This window comes from Elephantulus edwardii, unplaced genomic scaffold (genome assembly GCF_000299155.1).
Source record: "Elephantulus edwardii isolate Elephantulus edwardi_28Jun2011 unplaced genomic scaffold, EleEdw1.0 scaffold00132, whole genome shotgun sequence".
Classification (NCBI taxonomy): Eukaryota; Metazoa; Chordata; class Mammalia; order Macroscelidea; family Macroscelididae; genus Elephantulus; species Elephantulus edwardii.
In genome coordinates this window covers 1581994-1608159 of record NW_006399882.1, presented here as the reverse complement: position 1 = coordinate 1608159, position 26166 = coordinate 1581994, and the positions used below count along the sequence as shown (strand labels likewise).

The 26166-nt window shown below is 40.3% G+C and overlaps 1 protein-coding gene across 1 annotated transcript in view; it reads left to right on the top strand.

The window, feature by feature from the left end:
• CADPS (Ca++-dependent secretion activator) overlaps positions 1 to 26166 on the top strand; it is a 560788-nt gene that overhangs the window by 351170 nt on the left and 183452 nt on the right. The window contains exons 12-13 of the mRNA XM_006893865.1: positions 9121 to 9333; positions 22428 to 22564. Of these exons, the coding sequence (XP_006893927.1) occupies positions 9121 to 9333; positions 22428 to 22564 (350 nt within the window). The remainder of the gene's footprint in view (positions 1 to 9120; positions 9334 to 22427; positions 22565 to 26166) is intronic.

The window sequence follows — 26166 nt, the reverse complement described above, 5'->3', positions numbered from 1 at the left end:
AATGCTAGTATTTCTTAAAAGTTCTTTGATGCATAAGTTGTACTTCCTGTCCCCTCACACCTCTCCCTCCACCCGTTTTATCTTTTCTCCAGAAAAAAAAATTGAATAGAAATCAGTCTCAAACAACCTTCAAAATGGGGGGGGGGTGCGAAATCATTTCAGCATATTAATGAACAACAAGTACCAACAGCCCTCTGCCGGAGAAGTTTATTTTTATGCCAAATCTGCACAAGGGAAGCATTTCCAACCATACTGCATTATTTGGCCCAAAACCTTTTTTTCTACTCCCATATTGCTCTTCCACATGCAACAAAATACACATAAAAGAGGGGAGGGGGAAAACTCACATGAGAATTTGAGAAGATGGGGTGTTAACCTGAAAAGGTGTGGCAGGGACGCATCAGCGTCCACTTAGCAAAATCATTGTTTTCAGAAGCCCATTGCAGACCAGCCCGGGTCAGCCGCAGGCCCTTGGATTTCTATTTGTAATTTGCATCCTGCCAGAGCTTGATACAAAGCTGACCACATAAGGCGAGAATTAAAAGCTCTGCCTAGAAATCCTCCTTAATGAATAGAATCCACAAGTTTGAAGCAATCAATCTCATGTGATATTTCATTGAGAGTGTGCAGAGCCTGCATTTAAAAAAAATACAGAGAGAGACCCTTAGGATGTTCTGTGATGATTTGTTTGTAAATCATTGAGTTTCCTCCAGAGAAATAGATGTCGTCTTTCTTTCCATATCTCTGTTATAAGTGCAGATATTAAAGTAAAAGACTAAAGAGCCAGTAGGAGAAGGAAAATCAATATCATTTTATGATCATAACTCCTTTTCGGCTAGTTTACAAGCTCATTTTCTTTTACGCAGTTGCATTTGGCCCTCACGGCAACCCCAGGATATAAACATAACCAAGGCCAGGATTGCATCTTATCAATTAAACAGCAGAGATGCCAAAAGGCCAAAAGGTACAGAGCTGACACTGTGAATGTAATCCGCATCTCCTCTTTGGCACTTAGGGGAAAACAAAGCTACATTTACAGCTAGGCCAAGGCTATAGGTGGTCATTTTATTATATGACAACAAATCTCTCTCCCTAAGATGAGAAGGAGAAAGTTTTCTATCGTTACACACAAAGGAGTAACATGCATTTGGAAACCACCTTTTCTTCTTTAATCTCATGGTATAGAGTTTATAAATTCCTCTAACAAACAGTTAAGTGGAAGGTTAATAGTTTATGCTCTCAAGGGTCATAAGCAGCTGCTTTTCCTTCTTTTCCAGTGCCACATCCTATTTATTTCCAAAGTACTGTTTGGTTAGAAATGGAGTTTTAAATACTGCCAGTTGTTACAAGAAAAGTCTAACTCAGAATTTCTTAGCAGGTGCTTGTTAAAAATAGACATTTCTGGCCTCCACTTCTAACCTATGATCCAGAATAGGGAAGAAACAGAAACTATGTTTACACAAACACTCTAGAAGAGTCTTGTATAATTTGCAAGCTAGATATATCTATAATGCACATTTTAACCAGGTCCTCATGGGTTTGTGGAGTCTCCTTAACTTCTCCCTGGAAGGTGATTGTACAAGTGGAGAAAAACTTTTGGATCCATCATTCCTTCTCTTACTCTGGTGGAAGTGTTTACTGACTAGACACCTTTATGGCCTTTTCCATAGGTGTAGGGGCTATGATTGAGTTTCCTTCCTTTAATAACAGCATGGGGGGGGGCAGATTTCACTCAGATGCCAAATAAAAGGACTGTCATTCAGAGTAATTGAATTACATTATTTATAAAAAACTGGATTAGTCTTACACAATTCCATATAGACTTCTTATAGCACTATGCGTGGATTACATCCACATGGATTGTTAAAACACCCGTTCCTCTCCCTAGCAACTGACCATCAGTAGCCTTGCTTGGTCTTCCTCCATCCATTCCCACGTGTTGTGGTTTTTGGCGGGTCACTACCTGTGGGACAGTGTGCTCCATGTTGTCCATGCAGAGCCTGTGGCCTCTGTGACAATGCCACACACTAGATTTTGCACATCCAGTCTTCAGGAATGTCTGTCTTTTTTTAAAGTGCTGCTGTGTTAATAGCAGAAACTGAGATGCTCATGCTTATTTCTCCTTTCAAAAGCCTATGTTGTTTTCTCTCTTCTTCTTCTTAGTCTCAAGCATGTTTCCTTGACCTCTCATGCTTTCTGCATTCTCTGTTGCTCTCTGCTACTGTCGCTGTTACAGCTGCAGCTGCTTTAGCTGTTTCTCTTTGCACTTGCTCCTGGAACCTACTCCACCCTCTTGTTACTGGCCCTTAAGAGGGCTAGTACTGTGGACCAAGTCCTGTTCGTCAGGCTTTGCAGCAGGACGAGCCCTAGGGCCCAACGACTTGGATTAGAACCTCAGCTCTGTCACTTAGAATGCAACTGCATGTCCATGAGTTATTTATTACCTTCACTAGGGTAACTCAGTTTCCTCATGTATCAAATAAGAGTATTTTCTTCAGAGGCCTACCTGAAAACAGTTTCCGTTCCTTCTGTCTCTACCTCTGAGTAACTGCACAGTGGGGAGGAATCTCCAACTTACTGAAGGAACTCCAAGAATTGGTTTTCTGACAGTGAGACCAGGAAACTGTATCCCCCTTGCCCAGCAGCAGAGGCTGGGACAGGGGAGACAGTTAAGAGGAGAAGGATAGCCTTTCAGAGATGTCTTAGTATTCACTTACTATAGCGAAGTATCCCAAAGATGACCTTGAAGTGTGGAAGGTCCATTGAGCCACTCGTCTTTTAACTCCCTGGTGCTCACTTCTCGGGAGCTAAGATATCCCTCAAAGCTCCTCTTTTTCTTCCCACTTTCACCAGAATTTCCATCCTAATCCTGTCACCCACTAGTTTCAGTAGATTCTCCCAGCTGTCCATCAGCAACCCGAATAATGCATATAAACACACTCCAGGAGAAGTTAGGCAAAATAGTACATCATAATTTAAACTGCCAAAAAGCACATGTTTTATTGCTATTGCACCACTAGACCGTCTATATAAAATACCTGTTCATTGTTCCCAAACCTGTAAATGAACTAATCAGCACACACCCCATCTTGCAGAGAAGAAGCTAATTCATAGCATTCCCAGGACAGTGGAGAAGTCAGACTGGTCAGTAACTACATCTTTTGGGAAATTTCAGAATTGCTAATCAGTAGCCCAGTGGGTAGGAGGTTGCCCACTAGGGAGTTGGGCTGCCAACCCAGAAGGTGCAGGGTTCAAATACACCTATGGCTCCATGGGAGAAAGATGGGCAATCTGATTGAATGCAATTTGCAGCCTTGGAAAACCCTTTGGAGGGTCACCTTTGAAGCATTTTGACTTAATGGCAATGAGTTTGTTCAAATCACTGAAGGTCTCTGGGTAATATACAGGGTTTGCTTTTGGCTGGTAATTCAAACTCACTCAGAAGTAGAGAAGAAAAGCCCTGACTTTCTGTTTCTGGAAACATTATAATACATGAAATCACCTTGAGTCAGAACTGACTCCATGGCACAAAACAACAGTCACTCACTCATTCTTTCAATTTTTAATAATTATGAGAAGAGGAGAAATATAATGAAGATTTAAAGTTCTATTTCTCTCCAGAGAATTCTCAAACCCACTACATCGCGGCAACTCTGACTCATAGTGACCCTTTAGGACACAGTAGAACTGTCACATAGGGTGTCCAAAGTGTTTCCAGGAGGGACCAGTCTGGAAGATATTAAGCTTGAAAGGGTGGAGGGACTGTGCAGGAGAGGAGGACCCTGGATGAGATGGATTGACATAATAACGAGGGCAGGAATGTGTCAGAGACAGTGAGACTGCCTCAAGATAGAGCAAGGTTCAGAACTATTGTGCATAGGATCACTATGAGTCGTAGTCAACTCAATGGCACATAACAACAACTTCTATAGACAGTCATTCTGGTGGTGTAGCGCCTTAGGGAGTCATTAGGGAGTTCTGGTGACTTCTTCTTGTTGTTGTTGTTACTACGTGCCATCAAATCATAGATGACTCATAGCAATCCTATGAACCAAGACCTGAAAACTTATATAGCTTTCACTGATTCTCCAAGTTCATAGGGTTTCTAGAGGCAAGCTATTTTGGAAGTGGATGCCACTCCTGCTTCCAAGCTTGTTTTAATTGCAAAGCTCCACCGAACACTGTCCACCATGAGTAACCATTATCGCATTCGACACATCCGTGTCACAGTGTTTAACATTACAGTAACCACGAGTTATCTCTGTACAGCAAATGGACAGACCAGTGCTATGCCACCTAGAAAAAGACAATTAAAACCAGGCCTGAAGGCCACAGATTAAAATCACCTACCCTTGGCTTGATAGCATTACTTTCTGTTCAGTAGGCCAACTTAGCTCTAAGTTGTTGCTGTTAAGTGCCACTGAGTCATAGACGACTCATAGCAATCCTGTGAACGAAAGACCTGAGCACTTGTATACCAACAAAAAGGTACACAGTTCAAACCCACCAGGTGTTCTTTGAAAGAAAGATAGGCAGTCTCCTCCCGTGTGATTTACTGCTTTTGAAAACCCGCTGGAGGGTCAGCTATAGGTCAGTTCTGACTCAATGTTACACAACAACAGTAACAGTCCATTAATGTATTACATTGCTAACGGAAAGGTCAACAGTTCAAATCCACAAACCATTCCATGGGAGAAATAGTCTTTTCTCATAAATATTTACAGCCAAGAAATCCAAAGGAGGATTGCTGAGTGAAAATCAGCTCCACGGCAGGCGGCTTGATTGTGGTTTAGTCTGTATAGAAACAAACTGCCACCTCTTTCTTCACAGAGAAGCTGGTGGATTTGAACTTTTCACCTTTTGGTTAACAATTAGGTACTTTACTGACTGTACAATTGTGGCTCCTGAGAGAGTACTGACTCATTCACTCTGTTGCTCACTCACCCATTGCTTTTGAGTTGAAACCAACCCACAATACTGCAGTTCCAAGACTGTAAATCGAGTGGATGGAAATTATACAGCCTTCTCCCAAGGGTTGGCTAGTGGAGTCAAACTTACAGAGAGAGAAGGCTTTTGATTTAGACGTGCAACTCCCACCAGACCTCAGCTATTCTAGAATAAAGACAAGTTTCTGGGATACCATTTTGAAGGGCACAGTACAATTTCAACCTGAGCCCAAAAAAGAGGTTTCTACTTCCCTTCAACCCGAGTCCAAAAAAGAGGTTTCTACTTCCTTCCCCCACCTTCACTTAATGTTAACCTCAAGAATTATCTGCAGAAAAGTTTACAGAATGTTCATTCATTCAACAAGTATTTACTGAGCCCTACAATGTGACATGTATGGTTCTAGGTAGCAGGGATATATCCAGAAACAAAAAATCCCTTTTCTTTATACAGCACATTATATCATTTGTTAGAAGGGGATAAGAACTATGGAAAGGGGGCGGGGGAAACCAAGGAAGAGAAGAGAATAGAATAAAGAGAAATCAGTAGGAGTGGCATTGGAACACTAGAGCTCAGGATATATGGAAGATATGCAGATATATGGGAGAAGAGTATTACAAGCATAGGGAATAGCAAGTGGAAAGCTCTGAGATGAATATATACGAATACCAAGAGGCTACTGGTACACTGAAAAGAGTGCATGTGTATACATGAAAAAGATATGATGAGAGATAAAAAGAGAAAGGGCAATGCAGAGCTACAAAAAGAAAGTCTTTGATATTGGAGAAGCAATTGGTATAGAGCCTGGCTCTTCTTCAGTGAAATGTGGAACCACTGGTAGGTTGTAAGCAGGGCAGTGGCATGATCTCACTCATGTAATTAAGTGATTGTTCTAGTCACTGGATTGAGACGCAGCCAAACGGAGTTATACCTATGAGGAATACAGATTGCATAGGAGGTTATTACAACATTCTAGGTGAGAGATGATCATGACTGAATACCAGGTAGGCACCAGGTGGTAGAAGACATTGAATTCTTGAAGACAGTTTCTTAAAGGTATAACCATCGGTATTTCATGATACATTAAGACTGGATTGTGACTGAAAATGAGAAGTCAGAAATTATCTCAAGTTTCTGTTGAAATTGAAGGGAGGAACTCAGCTTTTTACTGAGATGAGAGGAGATTGGTGAGAAAGACCAGGGTTTTGGGTTGAGATAAGCTTCAGATGTCCATTAACTATTCATGTGGAAAAATCAGGAAAGTCAATAGATTAACAGGTTTGAGACTCAAGAAAGAAGTACAGGTTGGATATTGACATTTAATACCATCAGCATATTCTTTGGTGGGTTCAAATGCAAATCTTTCATCCAGCAGACCAACACATTAATAGTAGACCACCAAGGCTCCTTTACAGAAAAGACAGTAAGTGTCAAAGACTGCTAACCAGGCGATGAGTTAGATAAAAATGAGAGCTTTAAATTGATCATTGGATTTAGTAATGTGGATGTCACTGGCTGCCTAGTTAAGAAATGTTTTCATGGACATGAAGCATAATTTTAATGACATTAAGGAAGAGGAAAAAGAGACAGACCCTTTCTAGTCAGTGTGAGATATTCAGACCAACACCTCCTGCCTCACCTGAAAGCTCTGTATAAATTCAGACTCTCAGGCTCCAAACCAGACTTACAGAATCAGAAACCACATTTTAACAAGAGACCTAAGGGATTCTTATATTTATTAAACTTTTAAAAACTTTGGTATAGATCCTCATTCTATTGTAAAGGAAAAAATAGGCTGGTAGCCAAAGGGAGAGGTGAAGTTAAAAAACACTTTTTTAAAAAAAATTATAAAAGAGCTTTTTAATCTTCTTTGCTTTTAAGGATGAGGGGAATAATAGTATATATAAATCAGTCATTTGCTCTTATTAGTACAGCCCTTGTCTGTCAGTTTTCTCTACTAGGTTAACTTGTGGGTTGTTGTGATGCTGGAAGCGATGCCACTGGTATATCAAATACAAGCAGGTTCACCCATGGTAGACAGGTTTCCGCAAAGCTCCTAGATTAACACAGACCAGGAAGCAAGCTTGGCCTTCAAAAACCCTATGAACAATAGAGAAGCATGATTAGACACAGTAGTAGAGGCAGAATCCAGACTGGAAGCCACTCAGTGGATTCAAGTATAACAGAGATGATAAGGATTACACAGCACAAGACAGGGCTCACATCTGTTCATCACTATGAGTTCTACTCAACAACACCCAACAATGACAACAACACATCAGTAGCCATTAGCCATAGGGTGACTCCAACTCATAATAATGCTGTTTGTCAGTGTAGAACAGTGTTTCTTCTGGTTTTAAGTGGCTGATTTTTAGGAAGATGATTGCCAACCCTTTCCTACAAGGTAGCTCTGTGTGAATCCAGACATCCAACTTTTAGATTAGCCGCCAACTATAATAACAACTTTTCTTAAAAAAAATTATTTTATATTGGTTTGCTTACAAAGTTTGTATACATTGTGTTTCACATTATCCTTCATTCACATTGTGTTTCATGCAGTCATTCCCATTCACTGTGCTTTATAAGATGAATCACCATTGGACTATGCCCATCATTACCCTGTCTTTTCTTTTTTTTTTTTTCATGATAAAAGAAGTTTACTTTAATTACCCTGTCTTTTCAAGTCCTCTTTTCCAGATCCTTCCCATTTCCTTTATCCGCTCACTCCACCCACCAAATTGTGCAACTCTGTGCTTTCACCCCAAACCCTGCCCACCCCTCTGCTCCCACCTCTCCCCGCCCCCAGCTGTAGTAACTTTTTACAACACCCAGGGACTCGAAGCATGTAAATAAAAAACCTGAAACCTATGCCATTAAGTCAATTCTGATACATTGCAACTCTTTAGTGACCTTGTCGGACAGAGTGGAGCTGTTCCGCAGGATTTCAAAAGCTATAATCTTTACAGAGGATTCTCTGGTGGCCTAGTCTCTAGAGATTTGTGCTGTTAATCAAAAGGTATGTCTCTCTGTTGGTTTGAAACCACCAGCCAATCCAGGGGAGAAAAAAGGGCAGTCTCTTCCCATGTGATTTACATCCTACAGAAACCCACAGGAAGGTCAGCTATGAGTTGGTTCCAACTCAACAGCAATGACTTTTTTAAAAAAAATAATTATTAATTTTAATGAACATTTACAGAGATTTTAGATTTCCATTCATTCATTGTTGCACTTTTCTCCCTGCCCAGCCCTCCCCCGACCCCCAGTTCATGTCACTCTTTGAAAAGTAAAAGAACAATTCTTTCATTGGTATACAATCCCCCTGCACCCTCTCACTGCCCTGAGTACACTCCACTATGCAACCTTAATTCTGGACTCTTGTGATAACCATAATACCCTATCATCTATTGCTTTTAAATTGTTCTCTCCCTCATTTTTTTCAATGCAGTATACATAAGTTATTCAGTTTTTCTCAGTCTTACCCCAACCCTGATGTCAGTCCCATTCTACAACAGTGGCACCATGCAGTATTTATCCTTTTGTGACTGAGATATTTCACTCAAACTGCAATGACTTTTGACTTTTGTTCACCTTTATGGAAGCAGACTACAGCACCAGAGCTGCTATTGGGTTCAAACTGACAAACTTTCACTTAGCAGCTGAGCATTTAATCAGTGTGCCACGAGGGTGCCTCTTTATCTATTCAGGCAAATGCTTACTCAGCTAGCAGCAGCAGCATGAAGTTTGCAACCTGTTTGATAGTTACAACTCCCGAAGAACAGAATTTAGAGCCAGGCTCCAAAGGCCTCTTGAGCATCATAACCCTCTCTGTAGTCAAATGGACCTCAGACTCCTATCTCAAGAGTCATATAAATTATTTCTCTACTCCTTAGGCCTAAGAAAAAGGCAACAAGAATCTCCTTTATATGCACTGTGTCCTGCCTAGAACATTGTAACTCAGCTTGGTAAAATCTAACCAGCTGCCATCGAATTGATTTCCACTCATGGCAATCTCTCTTTCACTACATTGAATTTTTATGGCTGTGACCTTTCTTTCCTAAGTAGTTCCCGAGACCTTCAGTCTACGTGGTGGAATCCAACAGTCAGTGAGTGCGTAATCCTGTGCACCATCCAGGAGTTCCTCAGCCCAGCAGAAGTGGTGATTCCCTTTTGTTCCAGGTTTGGAGGGTGGCCGAGCCTTCTTCAATGCCGTCAAAGAAGGAGATACAGTGATATTTGCGAGTGATGATGAGCAAGATCGCATCCTGTGGGTCCAAGCCATGTACAGGGCCACTGGGCAGTCCCACAAGCCTGTGCCTCCAACCCAAGTCCAGAAACTCAACGCCAAGGGAGGAAATGTACCTCAGCTGGATGCCCCCATCTCTCAATTTTGTAAGTAAACATGTCATTTCTCAAACTAGCTCCATAGAATAAAGTGAATCTTCCGAAACTTAATGAGAAAACCTAGTTGCTTTTCTGTATTATTGATTTTGTAAAATTATATTTGCTGAAAGCATGTAGTGAGTGCAGGGAGAAAGTTGGGACAAATAACGTTAGATAAAAGTGATTTTTAAAGTGCAATACTTGACATATTTTCTCCTGAGGACAGAACATCCTTGTAAACTGTAGGTAGATTTTGATCTCTTTGGTTTAGTAAAAGCTCGGAACTCACAGCCCAATACGTATTTGTTTGAATCCTTCAAATAGAGTATATTATTTATGTCCTTGCCTCATTTCTTCCAGTTAAAAGTAATTTAAAAATAGGACTCGATTTGAAATAAATTTAAATCTGCAATTTAGAAGCATTTAAAAATAAAAGATGACATTATCACATGCAGTGAAGAAATTTTAAAAAAATAAAATAAAACAACAAAACATGGTACCTAAAATCCTATTCTGAGCTATGCAGTAAAAATACCAGGACCTAAAATTGAAACCATCCTCTTAAACAGCCACATTGAATGTTCCAACTTCTCCTTCTCTTATCTCTGCCTTCATTTTACTTTTCTATCCTTCCTTACTGCCTAAGGATGATTTCATCCCCCAACATATCTGATGCACAGGGTGAAACCAAGCACAGTGTTGGAGACATTTACTAAAACAAAGGAAATGGAAACATAGAAGATAGTAATCCATTTTAGGTACAAATATTAGCCCTAACTAGAGACTCGTTCTTTAGCCCGACTATCAAACCAATTCGTAATATCTCAGGTACAAATCAGCAGGTAACCATGATGCTCTTTTTCTTTAATGTGACATTCACTCATGGAGTACAGTTCACTGTCCACATGATGGAGATGTATTAATGAAGATGCTAGAGGAGCTTTCAGCTCTTACTGCAGGGAATCCATCAGTCTGCGTCCAGTAGGGAGGGTCTAGAAAACAAACAAGTCAACAAATTAATGAGATCATTTCAGAATTTGCTAAATACCATAAAGTATATCATGCAATGGTGGGATGGGCGGACGGAACATTAGAGAGATGATTAAGAAAGGCTTAAATCCAGATGGTATGTAGTCAATCCTGCAAATATCTGAGGAGAGAGAACTGAAGCAAAAGAGAAGGCAAAAGCAAAGGCCCAAAGCAGAAACTTGGCCTTTGTTGGAGTTTTTTCACAGAGTTGTTCTAAGGCAGAATATGAATATAGAATGAGTACCACTGAAACTACAGCCACCAGATAGGGTTAACTCTGCTTTTGAACGACTTCCACCCCATGTCTATTTCTACGTCATTCAGTCCTGCAAATCCTTGCTGATGGAGGAATGTGACTCTTTCTGAATGGCAAATGCTATTTCTTAGACGGTGTCCTGGACTCTCTGCCCAGTACTGACAGGCTCTTTTAAGGCAGAAGCATTCCTAATGGAATATTGTAAACAACACTGCCTTCACTGCCGCTTCTCCTGCAGGGAACAGGAACACAGTAAGAAGCCAGAACATGGTAAAGAAGAGGTTGAGATAGGATTAGGTGGCAGGGGACAGCTCTCCTAGCCACAGTCACCACCAGGTGCACCATTCTCTAGTTGTTTTCTTCAGCATTTTGTTGCTTTTAAGTAAATTTGAAAGCCATAAAAAGAGACAGCAACATCTCTTTCTTATGTTTTGGTCATTAATTAGGGTAACTAAAACCAAGCCCTTTGCACTTAATGTTGATTCCGACTCATAGCGCTCCTCCAGGGCAGAGTAGAATGTTCCACAGAGATTCCAAGACTGTAATCTTTATAGGATTGGAAGCAGGAGTGGCGTCCACTTCCTAAACAACACGCCTCTGGAAACTCTATGAACTTTGATAAATGTTGATAGTTATAGAAAGGTTTCAGGCCTTTTGTTCATAGGGGTCGCTATGAGCCATGCTCGACTCGAAGGCAATCAACAACAGCAATCTTTAAGGAAGGGCACTGTAACATCTTTGTCCCAAGGAGCAGCTGATGGCTTTAGACAGCTGACAATCTGGTCAACAGTTGAGTGCTCAAGTCCTCAACTACACAGGTAGCCTTTGTTCTATTAAAAAAATAAATAAATAAAATCCTAGAATCCCTCTTTTACACCTTGTCTGACAGGCTCCTTTTAATAAATTGGGAAACAGAGCATTCTGTAATATCCTCGTGAAATTACATTACCTTTGAATTAGAAAAAGAATCCCTAATTACAATTATCATGCAAAGAAACCTCATAAAACATGTATCGCAGGTGGCATTTGGGAAATACTGATCTTATTTCCAAATGATCGTCATTTCACCTTGTATTCTAGGTCTCTGTTCCATCTTCTGCCTGTATTAAAAATTCTCTGCAATTTGTGATTGACCTCACATTTTCTTCATTAGAATTGTTTTGTTGTGTGTACAGTTGAGTAGGAACTGACCCATAGCTGAGCTTCCGGCAGGTTTTCAGAGGCGGGAACCACACGGGAGGAGATTGTCCATCATTCTCCCACAGAGCAGTTGGATTTGAGCCTAGTGCCTTCAGGATGCAGTGCAGCTTCTTACCACGAGGCTCTTCTGAGGTAAAATGAAATGCAGGCAGACACTGATTTAGAAAGGAGACCAGTAGTCGAAGCTGCTGAGTGGAATGTCTCTTTGTGGGAATACAAAGAGGCTCTCAACTTAGAATTTCCTCTCTTAATACAATTTAAGTGGCTATAAAATAAAAATGCTAGCTGTTAGGCATCAACAGAAAAATTCAGTCAAGGCCCCACAAGCTTGGCATCATACTAGTCTCCATATGAGATAACATATCTACCCCTCAGTCCTGGTGAACCCAGAAGGTTGGCCACTGTACCAAAACAAGATTTCAGAAAAGCGCTGAACAAACATAGCACAGTCACAAACAGCCACGTGTTGGTCCTTCACTTATATTAGGCTTCTAATCTGACTATTAATTTGTTTTCGTTAAATTACAACACAAAATTAAGTAAATCACATATTCTCTGGCTAACAGAAAGTAAAACTAATCAAGTATTGCATTTTAAAAACGGTTTCCTTGACTTCAAAAGGTAAGGGTCACTGTTGAATACTTAACTCTGACATGCCTCATTAAACCCTGTTTTTGTATTTTTGGTTAAACTGTTTGCCATTCTTGCTAGTGAATAATCTTTAGTAACTGCCGTTTTCAAGGGCTTAATTTAGTAATTGCTTTACTAGTATTTTACATGGCAAAGGGAAGCTGAATAGAACTGGGGAAATTTTGTTGTAGGGATAGAGAAAAATAAACACTCCAGTCTTGTCATGTTGCTGTCTACTCAAAGAAAGCTTGAGAATAGAACATTTTCTAGTTGGAGAAACTTGGGAGTAATCTTGCATTTATTTGGGTCTAAATTCCATATAACAGACTACGTCTGGATGCAGTGTTTTCTTTTTTGCAATTTCAAAAAACTCAATTTCAAAACAAAAAGACACGCCTAAGAAAGAGTGGAGTGGAGTATTTCTATGGAATTCTAAAAACCAGGGGGGAAAAAATAGATCCTGCTATTCATTAGTCTGTGTGTGACTCTACAAAGGCTTGGAGAGGGTTTTATCAATTCTTAATTTCTTTTTGTTCTTTTGGGGTTTTTGTTTGCTTGTTTCGTCTTGTTGTTGTTGATTTGAATTGTTTCCTTTTTTTGTTAACATTTTCAGTTAGTACCTATCTATACAACTTGCAAAATCAAATTTGTGCAATTTTCCAATGTTGAAGGCCAACGTTGCTTACCTTGGAAACACTGTCCAAATGTACGTAGCTGAGTGTTGCCACGGTTTATCATGCCAAGTGGCCTCTCGTGGTGACACCTTAGTCCTGCCCATTCTATGCCGGAGGAACAGTAAAAATTAGTATCTCAGTTTTCATTCCAAATGGGCTGGGAGGGAGGGTATGCTTTCAATTTTGGCATTTGGTCAATGATTACTCGATATGACACTTTGCAATGACTCTCATTTTTTAATGTCTGTTCTCAACTAACAACTGGTAACAACCAAGATCCCCCAAGTTGGGTGTTTTTTAAAATGGCTCAATTTTTACTTGTTTGTTTGGTTTTTTCTGCCACTTACAGTTGGCTTCAACAGTTAGCGGGGAAGGGTGGGTTACTGTTGATTGGGGGTTGGGAGGAAAGTTGATAATTTTTGTTGTTTTGTTTTGTTTCGTTTTGTTTCATTTTTCGGTTTTCTTGTTCAATCTTTGCTCAGACCCAAGAACTTTAGCTGCTAGGTTAGAACTCCTGTCTGCTTTCCTGAGCCTTGTTGCTAGTCTTTATGTTATTCTGGTTTGTTCCTTCTTACCCTGCTAACTTCTAGCTGGACTGAAGGGTAAGTGTTCCCCTATAGCTAGCACAGCTCAGATAATCAGACTAGATTATCTGACACCTGCAATGTGCTTCCCCCCTCCCCTTAAATCTCCCTCATGTCTAGACTTTGTAGTAAAACTTTTCATGTTCTTTTCCTGACCTTAGGTTTGAAATGTAAGCTTCCATACTGAAACTAGGATGCATGTGACTTGTGCATAATTGCCTCCTCTCCTTGGCTTTCATATTGGCATCAAATGATCCTCTGAGTAAAGCCAAACCATTAACATCTCCCAATTTCTTTTCTCTCATTCCAAGATTATTAACTAACATCACAGCTAAACGGCAAATAATGCCTTTGTTTCACGGAACTCACAGCTACCTGACAGCTTAATGCCTGAAAACAGATCATTTTGCGCTCTGATAATTTGTTGTTGTTGTTGTTGTTTTTCCTTTCCCATTCCAAAGATTAGTATGGTCAGTGGACCTATGGTGTGGTAACCATGGATACCTTAACGGAAAGGTAGGGTAGGAAATCCAAAAAATATTAACTGAGCAAGATTTTAAGATTGCAAGATTCAATTAGTAAATAAAGCAAAAGCATTATTTGAATGCTAAGGGATTACTTCTACCTGGCTTGAGGGTATGTCCCAAACTCTAAGCCCCAATTTAGGATTAATTTTAGGATGAAAAGGAAGCTATAATCCACAGGGTACCACACACAAAAACTGGAAATAAAGCCCATGTTTGAATCCTTGTTGCTTATTCACAAAAGCTTCAGAATCAAATGTCTCTCCGATGTCTCACTGTGACGCCCCCAAGAACAATGACAACAATAACTTTTTTAATAAAACTGTATTTGTATTCATTTTCCTGAAAATACACTAACATGGAAAAAAGAAATGAAAAGTTTAGAAAAACCTTTCAGTATTTAAGTTATTAATAAAAGGGTATACAGTTTCCTTATCCCTATAGGAAAAGGCTGCCCACCAGAAGTGTGGGAGAGAAGCTTTGACATTACAGAGCACTAGCAAAGTCTGTCAAGAGAGCAGGCAAATATGTATTTGCGTATCTGAATGCTAATGTAGAAGACATAGGTCAGATCATTCCTCCCGATCATTTAACAATAGTCCTTTCTTTTAATTCTTTTTTTTTGTCTCTTCCTTTCATTTGCTTTTTTTCTCCCTTTTTTCTCCCCTTTTATTTTGCATAAATGTATCCCCTGACTAGCAGACAGACTTTTTCACGACTGCAAGCAGATACCTAATTTAACTATATTTTACTTTGAATCTCTGATGAGGCATTTTTAAAAACCTAGCAGGATGAATTTTGATATACATTTGGAAAAAAAAAAAGAATGAAAGAAAGGATGGATGACTAGATGACTGAATGAATTCGGTTCTGAGCGAATTTACATGTATGCACAAGAACGCATTGCTATTGTAGTAGAATTTCATATAGTTGTTTGCCTTAATTCCTTTCTATATTTTTATGTGGCGAGATCTTTGCAATATCTTCTTGTATTGTCAACTTGCAGTTGCTACATTGCAGGAATGCAATATCACAGAATTAATTCAATATGGATTGAATTTGTATAACCCCAAACCACACTGTAATTGACTTTTCCTCTTCATTGTAAAATTAAATTACTTTTTTTAAAAGAATAAACTCCTACAAGCAGGTTCAAGATATTCCAAACACCATGATACATACTAACTAGACTGTCAAGGGAAAGTGAATACCTTTGTAAACTACTTCAGCACATTTAGCACCGTACTCCCTAAGCAGAAGAGGATTTTCATAGTAGACAGTGATTTATGTTGAGGAGACTCGTACACTACTGTCAAGCATGAAAAAATATATTTCACTTATGTTGTAGGGAACATAAATATATTATCAAGGACTCTGCAAATTAATTGAAAATATGGCAGGTGGGGGAGATGGAATAATTTACTTATTTGTCTGGAAGGCATTGGCTAAATATCTCTTGGGATTTATACTCTGAGCAACTTTCTTAGAAAGAATTGTAAAAATTAGCTTGAAAATAGTATCACTTCTTATCTCCTTGGGTATAAAATGCAGTCATTGTTTCAAATTCCAGATTACTGCAGAATGCAGAGTTGCCCTTGGTAACTCCTGAAGAAACCATCCTCTCCCGGCCATGCACGCTAGCTGGGCTTAATCGAAGGGATCACAAAAGGAGTCCGTTCCTTCTCAAATGATAAGTGCCTCAGGGAAGCAGGCACAGGAGGACCCATCTTTTACTTTCTGGGCAGAGCTCAGTCAGAGCAAAACGACCCCTGTTCAGTTCACCAACCAGGAAAACTCTTCTAGAAAAACCTCTAACCAGCCAGCTGCCATCAATCATTGTCATTTCTTTATTTCATGTCTTCTGATGAGGTTGACTACTGTCATTGTTCGTTATTGTCCAAACCATATATTCACTCTTGTACTGTCAAGCAGAGATGACAAGCCCACATTTTCCATGTAAGAAACACATAAAGTCACCTTTTAATTTGCAATCTGAGCTCACAGATGACTTCAGAGTTCTAGTAGCTATTCTCTTGCCTCTAGCATGCAAACGGCATTGCGAAAGTCATGGCTGCACTCTAAATCGCTCCCATTCCTCTTCCAAAAGAGACTCAAGCAAAATCGGAGCCTCTTTCAGAGAATCTGCTAGCAATACAATCACGACTGCTTCCGACAGCAGCATTTCCTTTTTCTTCGTCCATAAAAATTCCAAACGTAATGTGACAAAATAAAAAGATAAAATGGACCTTTCATGTTTATTCCTTTAGGAGCAAGAATAATGGGAAAACTTTAGGTAAATAAAATTTTGGAAGCTTTATTATTTTCCAGTGAAAATTAATAAATATGTTATAAAGCATGTGTCTAAAACAAGAGCATGTAAATAGCTTTGCTCTTGAGACGGAAGAGCAAGAAAACTACTAAATGTCTTTTCTAGCTGTGAGGGAATTGAAAGGAAAAGCATATCTAATGTAAACCTGAATGGGGTCAACTAAACAACCACATAAGGGGTATGATAAGACAGTCAATTAGGAAAGATCTCACTGAAATTCTAGTTAAATAAATTGAGAATATAAACTCTCCATAATGGTGTCACTTTTGGAGTAGTTTTGAAGTGCCAAGTTGCTGAGGAAACTTGGAATACAGTATTGATTAGTTCTGACTGAAAGTATATCTGCCCTTCCTTAAGTCTCTGTGCTCCTCGGCTTACTGCTGTGCCCTGGCTACCACTGACTGATGCTTAATATAGGTTAGGTACCGTAATTGACTTTATCTTCTGAGTTTAATCTGGAGTAAATTCCTTATTCCCCTGATAGAAGATATCTCAAAATCCATATGCAAATGAAACCCCAAAGTGAGACAGGTTAGCAGGGTTTGGAAGGTGTGTTGAATTATGCTTTAGACACACAATATCATTTTCAGCACATTTGGAGCCCTTGAAGACTGGCAGGATTTAGGAACTCTTTGGCCTGGTCTGAGAAAAGTAATGGCTGAAGTAAGTTCTTAAACCACAGTGAATCCTTGCTTTCTTAAAAGGGGGCGGGGGGAGGAAGGATGCAAATGTAAATTAAAATGAGCATTGGTATTCAACTCACAAGCAAGAGATGTGATCCAAGCATCCTTGGGATTTTAAGCAGTCAATCTACTCACCTAGCTCAGGGTTGCTCGAGCTAATATTCAAATTCACTTTCTTTTTTCTTGACACATGCCAAATACTGGCAAAGGAGGTGGTCTCAAAGTGTGTTGAATTCAGGAATCAACTCGCTCATACTTTTACTCTGGGCCCTTTTCACCCTCTTAACGTCAACATTAGACTTTTTTTTTTCTCTCTCTCTCACCAGCCAATCCCAATTGTTTGTACAGAGAGAAATGGAGATGCAAGGAACATTTTTTTTTTATGTTCAGCAATGTAGAAGAGCAGACTGGGACAGTGCAAGGATGACTATATGGTGTTGCCTGGGAAGCACCCACAAGTTCTTTGAAACAGAATTTGGAACAGCTGGACCACTGCAGTGTTTTATTTTAAAATAGACAACATATGTAATGCATATGGTCCTAGACATGTATGGAGACACAGACAGACAATCTGAATGGTATCCAAAGACACCTGCACCTAGAGTTCTGTTTCCTTCGATACGGCTTTTTTCCCCTCTAAGAGCACATGTTCCCACTTTCGGATTTTCGAGATACCATCTGAATCCCCATGTGTGTGACTCTTTAATAAAGTCTACGAGAAGTTTCCTGGGATGAAAGTGTCAGAACAAGTCGGTTAATAAACACCTCCTAAGGACCTGGCTCCTCTGGAGCTGGCAGAGGAAATAACAAATCAGACACTTGCCCTCAAGGAACATATTATCTACCCACAGTTCTGTTGTCTGTGCATTTGAATAGATGTATTCTCCACTTGACAATGGGGGGACTGAAACATAACCCAGCAAAAACACAACAGAGGCAGGAAATAAAACACAGACATGAGGGGAAATGTTCAGCTTCCTGTAAACAGCACCACTTGAGAAGCAAGGATGGGATGGAACGTTTGCTATAAATGCAGACACTCTTCTTGCTGAGACCCTAGGAAAGATTTACTTCAGGAACACTCAGAAGCCTCCTCTTGGACTCCTGTCATTACCGTCATGGAGTCGGTTCTGACTTATAGTGACCTTGTAGGATGAGGGGCAATTGTCCCTTCAGGTTGGTTCTTAGAGCTGTAATCTTTGTGAAAGCAGATTGCCTCATCTCCCTCCCACGGAGAGTTCTAACTGCAGACCTTTAAGTTCACAGCTGACTGCTCTAACTCCCAGGCCTCCTGAGCTCCCTCTTTTACTACCAGCTAGTACTTCGTAAGCACTGAGTGGGGTAGTCATTCCACGGGCTGTGTTGGCAGTTCGCATCAGCTCCTCTCCTCTGAGCTTTGATTTGAATGCTAGCCTCGATTTATCTATGTGGAAAATGGATTGTAGAAACATTAAGCAGGCAACCTCACACCATGCACCTAATGAGAACGGCTATTGTTCTGTCCTTTGGCCCCTTGGTCGTGGTACTTCCATGCACGCTAGGATCACGCTGCTGTGGTTTTTAATGACTGGTTTTGGGAAGTCGGCCATCAGACCCTGCATCCAAGCCTGGGTTCATCTGAAGGCTCCACCAGAACCTGGTCAGCCGCACAATAGCACACACACCTCGGCTGACAAGTGCACCGGCTGAGAATTAAACCCACGTCATCCACAAGGAGGCAGGAATTGTGCTGCTGTCCACGACTGCCCTATTCACTGTTCCTGTTGGCATTTGGGTAGCAACATTCCATAAAATCAAGATATTGAAAATATTCATTGAAAGGGTGAATGTATTTCTTTTGGTGAAATGAGTTCATCATTTCCACAAACATGTACTGACTGCCTGCCTGCTAGATGTAGGGATCACTGGTGGCTTAAGGTAAGGAGTTGCACTACCAACCCAAAAGAACATGGGTCAAATCCACCGAATGCTTTCTGGGAGGAAGATGGACAGTCTCTCCCTTTGTGATTTACAGCCTCTGCAAACCTGCTGGAGGGTCAGCTATGAGTCATTTCCAACTCTATGGAGGGTAACAACCACAACCAAAACTATGTGCCAGGCACTACTCTCAAACCTGAAAATGGAACAGAAAACATGTCTTGCTCCAAAAGAGCCTGAAACTCAGCTCCTCTCTACTGACACATTAAAATAGCATTTCCAGTTCTCCTCTCCCCGCTCCCTTGTTCTTAATATAACAAGCTCAGTGAAATTCTCCAAGGTTCCCTGAGTGCCAGCCACATCTTGAAGCACTCTTAATTTACCGGAACCATTAAGGTAATGAGCCTAATTCTGAGTAAATGACAATGTTGTTCAAACAAAATCCAGGGACTTCCCATTTTATTCGCTTCCGAGCTCTAGCCAACACAGAGAAGAGGGATGGAACTCAAGGGTCGTTAACGCCCAGGCCCTGACACCCAAAAGACAGCTGTGAGGTCAACTCATTTAAACCCAAGGAAACTGAGGCTCAGGAAGGGCAGCCACTCAGCCAGCATCTTACAGCCCTTTAGGAATGGAGCCCAAGCTAGAATGCAGACGTCCCAAATCCGGTCCCGCCTCGCTCTCTGCATGTGGACACGGTCTGTAGGCTGGGAGAGGAGAAAGGAAGGAAAGAGAAGGCATTTTTATTTTGATGAGCTTTTTCTCTGAAAAGGAAAACGGGCTGATATTTTTAAGTCTATTTTTCTGTAAGCCTATATTAAAATGTAAGTCAAACCGAAATTATTCTTTGGACTTTCTCTAACCCCCGGTTTATCATGAGTGGCAGTGTGTTCTTTCAGCTGTTGTGGTGGTTGGGGGATGACAGGGAAATGGCTCAGTCTCCGGGTCTCCAGCTAAGAGTCCGGCTACCTTTTCAACTCCATTTCTTGAGTGGCCAGCAAAGCAAAATGTTTCATCGGTGAAGTGTTTGCGAGGCTCACGCATTAAACAAAGAGTAAGAGACGGAGGACGTGTGCCATATTTTTTTAACAGCTACAAAAGAGCCCCCTTGTCCCTGGACTGAATGACCGGTTACGCCACATAATTGAAGAGCAATAGAACAGCGGTGCCAAACTGGCAAAGTAGGGGCCTCCACCGATGTGTCAGCTTGCAGGCTTGTGCGAGAAATCCCCGGGCAAGAAGCTGGTGCTCGCCAGCGTGCCTGATCTGTTCTGTTCAAGTCTGGAGGCTTGGGGAATGGGTGAGGCTTTTTCATGAGGGTGAAATCAGATGAGCAGCTCGCGTGGACCCCACCTTGAGGTTTTCCTGCCTTGGATTGATCCCAGGCCATAGAGATGAGATGAGAGGCAGGAACTGTCAGCAGGGGGACGAATGCCGCCTGGGTACCATCCTGCCAACAGGCTGCTCAAGGTGAAGCAGGTTTAAACACTGTCCCTGGGTCCAAGGAGTCAAAGATGGCAGAAAGGTACCTTGCTTTTTCCTCACCGCCTCCTGGCCAGCACTCCTGTCAGGCATCCTGAGTCAAAGAAGGAATCGAGTTTAGAGGCGCAACATTTCCACAGTGCCCTGACACAACAGTCAGATATAAAGGAATCCACTTGGGTGAAGCCCTCAGTCTCAAGAAGGACACTTCCCTGAGCTCGACTCAGAGCCTCTTACTACTACCAAGAGGATCCTTTCAGTATCCCTGCTACATTCCCACACATCCTTGTGTTTTCTCATCCTCATGGAGCAATTGGGCAATGAAAATAGACATTCTTCCACTTGGCTCCTCAAACCCATTGCTCTTGTGTGTGTCTTAGGCATAAACAACACATCTCATTCAAACACTGACCGCTTCTGTCAAACTGAGTAGAGGAATTTTTATATTTTGTTATTGATTTTTTAAAAAAATTTCACAAACATAAGAGAGCGTACACTTAGCACACTGTGCATTTTGGTTTGAATGATACACAAATTCCATAATGATGTGAGGAGAGGATATTGTGTGATATCATAATGTGACTGTACTGCAAGCTTTCATCCTTAACCTCAAAAGTAGAAGAAAAACACTGCCGAGAAGGAGGACCACATGAGAAAACATTCCTTCAGTGTCCTCCTCTCCCAGTCAGCAGTCTATTCTCCCATGTCCTCACAGCGTCGCTGGCACTCCTGGCAGGGCCCATATTCCCAAAGAACACTGCCTCCAACGAGATGAATATAGTCTTGCTCGATCTGATAGGAAATTCTTTTTCCGTATGCCCTGCATATCAGGAGACTGAGGAAAGAGGAGATGTAGTAAATAGGTTCCTTGACTGTTTCGAACCTTCACTCCTGCCTCGTGAGGAATCACTTAGCCACACTCCGTTTAAATTCTCGGAGTTATTTTGCCAATTGAGAACAGTGTATTTTAGTTACACATGTTGAGATTAATTAGTTAGCCCTTAGGAGGTTTTGCCTACAGCCTTCACCCTGTAAGGAAAAGTGTGAATACATTGAGACTATTAATTCACAATAAATGGCAGAATATAGCCCTTGCTGAGTATATTTCTGTTTGTCTATTTTATAAGCTTTGCTAACTGAGTAATCACATGCTAAAGCAATGTCCTTGGCCAAAATCACAAATTAAATTCCCATTTAACTGATTCTCCAGGTTTCCATGAAAAATGTTTTGTTATTTCTTTTTTTTAATTTTGGCGGGTGGGGACTCAAACCTTTCATAAAACTGAATTGGCAATTGGGGGGGGGGGTCGGGCACCAATATTGTCACTTGGCTGAAAAATCAGCACAACCCATTTTCCAGACTATCCCAGTAATTGCAGAGAAATTGCTCTAGACATAACCACCGGAATGGCAGAATCTATTACAAACATATACAGCTAAATAGGCTTTGATAAGCAAAGATCCGATCTGCTTTCAGTGTTTGGTGAAATGCAGGCGAAGTTACGATCTTGCGCTTGGTTTTTCAAGAACAACATAAAGGCACTGGAATTGTGATCATTTGAGAAACATGTTGATGCCAATATATATTTGCCTAAATGCAATAAACTCACCAGTAGTAAGTGATGCAAGTTGACAATGGGAGGTAAACAGGATATCTTGGGGTTGTTGGTGGGAGGTAATGGGGAAAGCGCTAGTGTTCATAATGCTTAGTGAATTCCTGTGTATTTTGAAATGTCAAAGAAAATGCGATGTGTTTCTCTAAATTGTGTCTCTCTCTACATGTGTAAATGCACAGACGCAGATAGAGCTCAAAAGCATGGCATGGATGAATTTATCTCTTCCAACCCCTGTAACTTTGACCACGCTTCCCTCTTTGAGACGGTGCAACGCCTTACTTTGGATCACAGACTTAATGATTCCTATTCTTGCCTGGCAAGTATATTCTTTGGTCTACAAGTAATTTAAACATGAGAACTTTTCATATAGCTATATATACATATATATTTTTTTCTCTTCTCCATCTTCATGTCAGAAGGGTTTTTTTCCCCCCTCCATTATAGAATCCTTTTACAGTTATAAACATGTTCTTGATTTCCTGAGTTGAGGGAATTTTACTTACCAAAGAAGCAAGACCGAGCAGGAGGAAGTTATCGGGAGAGATGGGTCCAATTCCCCAGACTCCCTATCTTAGCGGCCCCCTTTTCAGCTGCTGCATGAGAAGCATTCCCATGAGGGTAATCGAGTTTGGCACCTGCTTGTGGAGAACTTGTAAAAATTGCCTTGATATCTTAGACTCAGAGTTCTCCTCCCTCCCTACCCCAGATAAGGCTGCACGTTCCTGCCTCATAGATGAACATGTACTTTTGTGTTTTGGGGGACTTCATTTTAAGATCTAAAATTTATAAATCCATTCCCTTTCATTGTTTATAAGAAGAACTCTTTGTTGTTATTGTTTGTTTGTTTGTTTAAGTGGTTTTTGCTTCTGTCGTCAGAGCATCTTTTTACCCTCAAGGGGAATTTTCTGGGCTACTGTAGACTTGAATGTCCAGCTATTCAGCAAGCACCATCCACATTTCCTAAAATCCTGTTTTAAATGTGTATTTAAATCATCTGAATAACAGTCTGTTGTGTCATTACTGGATCTGTGAGGACTATTTGTGATCTTAAACCTTCGCATTCATAAAAATCTACAATAAGATCCAAAGTATTTCCTTACTCAGAAGCTCTGAATTAATTTCTTAAATATCTTTAATACCATGTTATAGATGGGGAAAGGTCAGGGGAAATAATGAAATGACTTTAACAGAAGAAAATTCTCACCCCTAACTCTAAATGTCAAGGCTAACTAAGGTGAAGTTATCTACATAGTATTCATATTAAATAATAAACTAAAGTCGCTGCATTCTTGATAGTCATATAATATATATTCTGTTTGTTTTCTAAATTGCATGGCTAGATCCTAGCTATCTATTTTAACTAATTTTTATTTCCAGATCCTTCATTTTTTGCTTTACTAGAAGCCAAAATATAAAAAATAGTAAATAAAAAGCTCTTACAAACAGAAACAGGATTATGTAGGATAATTTATTAATCTGCATCTCATAAAACATTCATTGATTATCTCAGGTTTAAAATCACTTCATCAGAGAAATATGAACTTTGCCAATTTGGAAAGGAACATATCACTTTGATTTTAAAAACAAACAAATAAACACAAAAAGGGCTTACCTTGTACTGCAAGGCAATGTTCCCTAAATATTGCCAAAGATTATATGATTATTTGTGTAATTATAAATTGCATTTATGAAGCTCAGAAGAAAATGCCTCTAAATGTAAATCGTTCTCTTTTATCACTTTCTTAATGAATTTTTTTTGAGGGGCATTAATTTTTATGAGATTTGGGGATCATCATTTTTAAAACTCTTTTTTTGTGTGTGTTTAAATTCACCCCTAAGGAATAGTTAATAAATGCTTTCTAAAAATTAAACCAACAATAAAATTTTCAAATCTGTTACTTACTTATAGGCTTAAAAAATATGCTGTAAAATCCAAAATAAATTATGAAGGACATGAAATGGGTTTTTCCCTCCTTTTGTACATTTATCTATTAATCATTACCCACAATTTTAGGAAAATAACAGAAATCAAGATAATCTTATCTCCTTCTCTATATATTCCATTTTCTCATTATTACAATCTTTTTTTTCAGTTGGTTTTGGAGACCGACCAGCAGGGATACATAAATTTTTCTGTGTCTTCGACTGAGTTCCTAATTGATATTTCTTCAACTCTTTTCAAAGCAGCTATTTTGGCATCTACAAAAGACTTGGTGTCATCTGAGTCGTAGAAAATATATTTTAATCTTTCACAGCAGTGTTGTTTCTAAGATTTAGCATTTGGGGTAGCAGATGGGGTGGCAAAGAAGTTGCCTATAGGGGCAGCCCACTGCCTCGAGTACTCTCCCGCCCTCTGCAGGAACTTATAATTTGAAATAGGAAAGATGCCTTCTTTCCTTTGGGTGAATCGCTGAGCTGCATGTTGTCAATTGAAGACTCCCTAGTTCTTAATAAGACTTAGAGTGTTGCAAAGGCCTTCTTTGCTGCACTTCTGTGGCCTCTACCAATTCCCCCGTTACTGTCTCCTTTTGTCTTACCTCCCTTGAGAGAGTGAAGTATCCAAAAGATGACTTGGAGAAGACCCTCAAAGTAAAACTAAATGTATCTTTAAAACAGCTCTAAATTGCCAACTTACTAACAGCCACCCATGTTAGTTTTTGTTTTTCACATCAAAGACATGATTTGATTTCTTTGAGTAATTCTTTGACCTTTCTGAGCCTCTAAAGGCTGATAAGGGTGATACAAGCAGTTAAGTGAAAAGTCCTGTGATCTGTCTGCAAAGGCCACAGTCTTTCAAAACCCTTGGACACACACGCACAGCCCTGCTCTGACACGTGAGGGGTCGCCAGGCCTGGGAGGCAGCTAGATGGCATGGACTGGATTGTGGAGGCAGCAGTTTCCATCCTCTCCTGCCACCAGATCCACTCTGAATCAGAGAGCCCGTCTGAGTTCTCTTTTAGAGCTCAGCTCGGCCTGGTCTCACCACCAGAAAAGAAAAAAAAAATCACCAGATGAAAATAAAACAAAACATTAAAGTAGGGCGTGAGCCCTTCTCGCTTTGATTGAACTGTAGTTGATTTATAACGTGAACACTAAGTCTTGCTGTTCTCTTTGGAGAATTATGGTAGTGCCCCCATTCTAGAACGGAAAGAAGGATTTTCCAAGATGAAAGGATCTATGAGGCCCTGAGCTGTGGTGGTACATTGATTATCACTCAGCTGCTCTGAAGGAGAACGATTTGGCCGTTTACTTTTATCAACATTCTTGTCTTGAAACCATAGAAGGGACCTATCTACTCAGTGCTTAAGGTTGCTTTGAGTCTGGGTCAGCTTGGTCACCATGTGATAGGTGTTTATTTGACATGTGTACAGACCAAATCTGATATATATTTTTTAACCTTTCAGAGTAGAAAAACAACAACAACAAAAAAAACACCAAACTCTAACCTGATTAATAAATAAAACAAAATTGGGTTTGAGACTTGCTTTTGCTTAAGATATCTGTACCGATCAGTCAATGGTCCTGCTCTCCACCTCCCCATCTATGAAATAAGCCCTCTGGTGGCTTACTGATAAGAAGATGTACTGCCAACCCAAAGGTACCCAGTTCAAATCCACCAGCTGCTTTGCAGGAGAAAGATGGTCAGTCTCCTGCCATGTGATTTTTCTGCCTCTGAAAATCCTCTGAGGGGTCAATTGTGAGTCTATTCTAACTCAATAGCATACAACAACGGCATCTGTGAAATGAGGATAAGCTTGTCTACCGCATAAGGTTAATGTAGGGTTCAACTGTCATTTCTTTGTCAAGTGTAAAGCTCTGTACCAATTTGAGACCTTATGTTATTATTTTCTTGTATCAGTGGCTCCTATCTGACCACAAATGTTCCTTTGAGATATAGGTTCAGGATTAGAGCAGGGG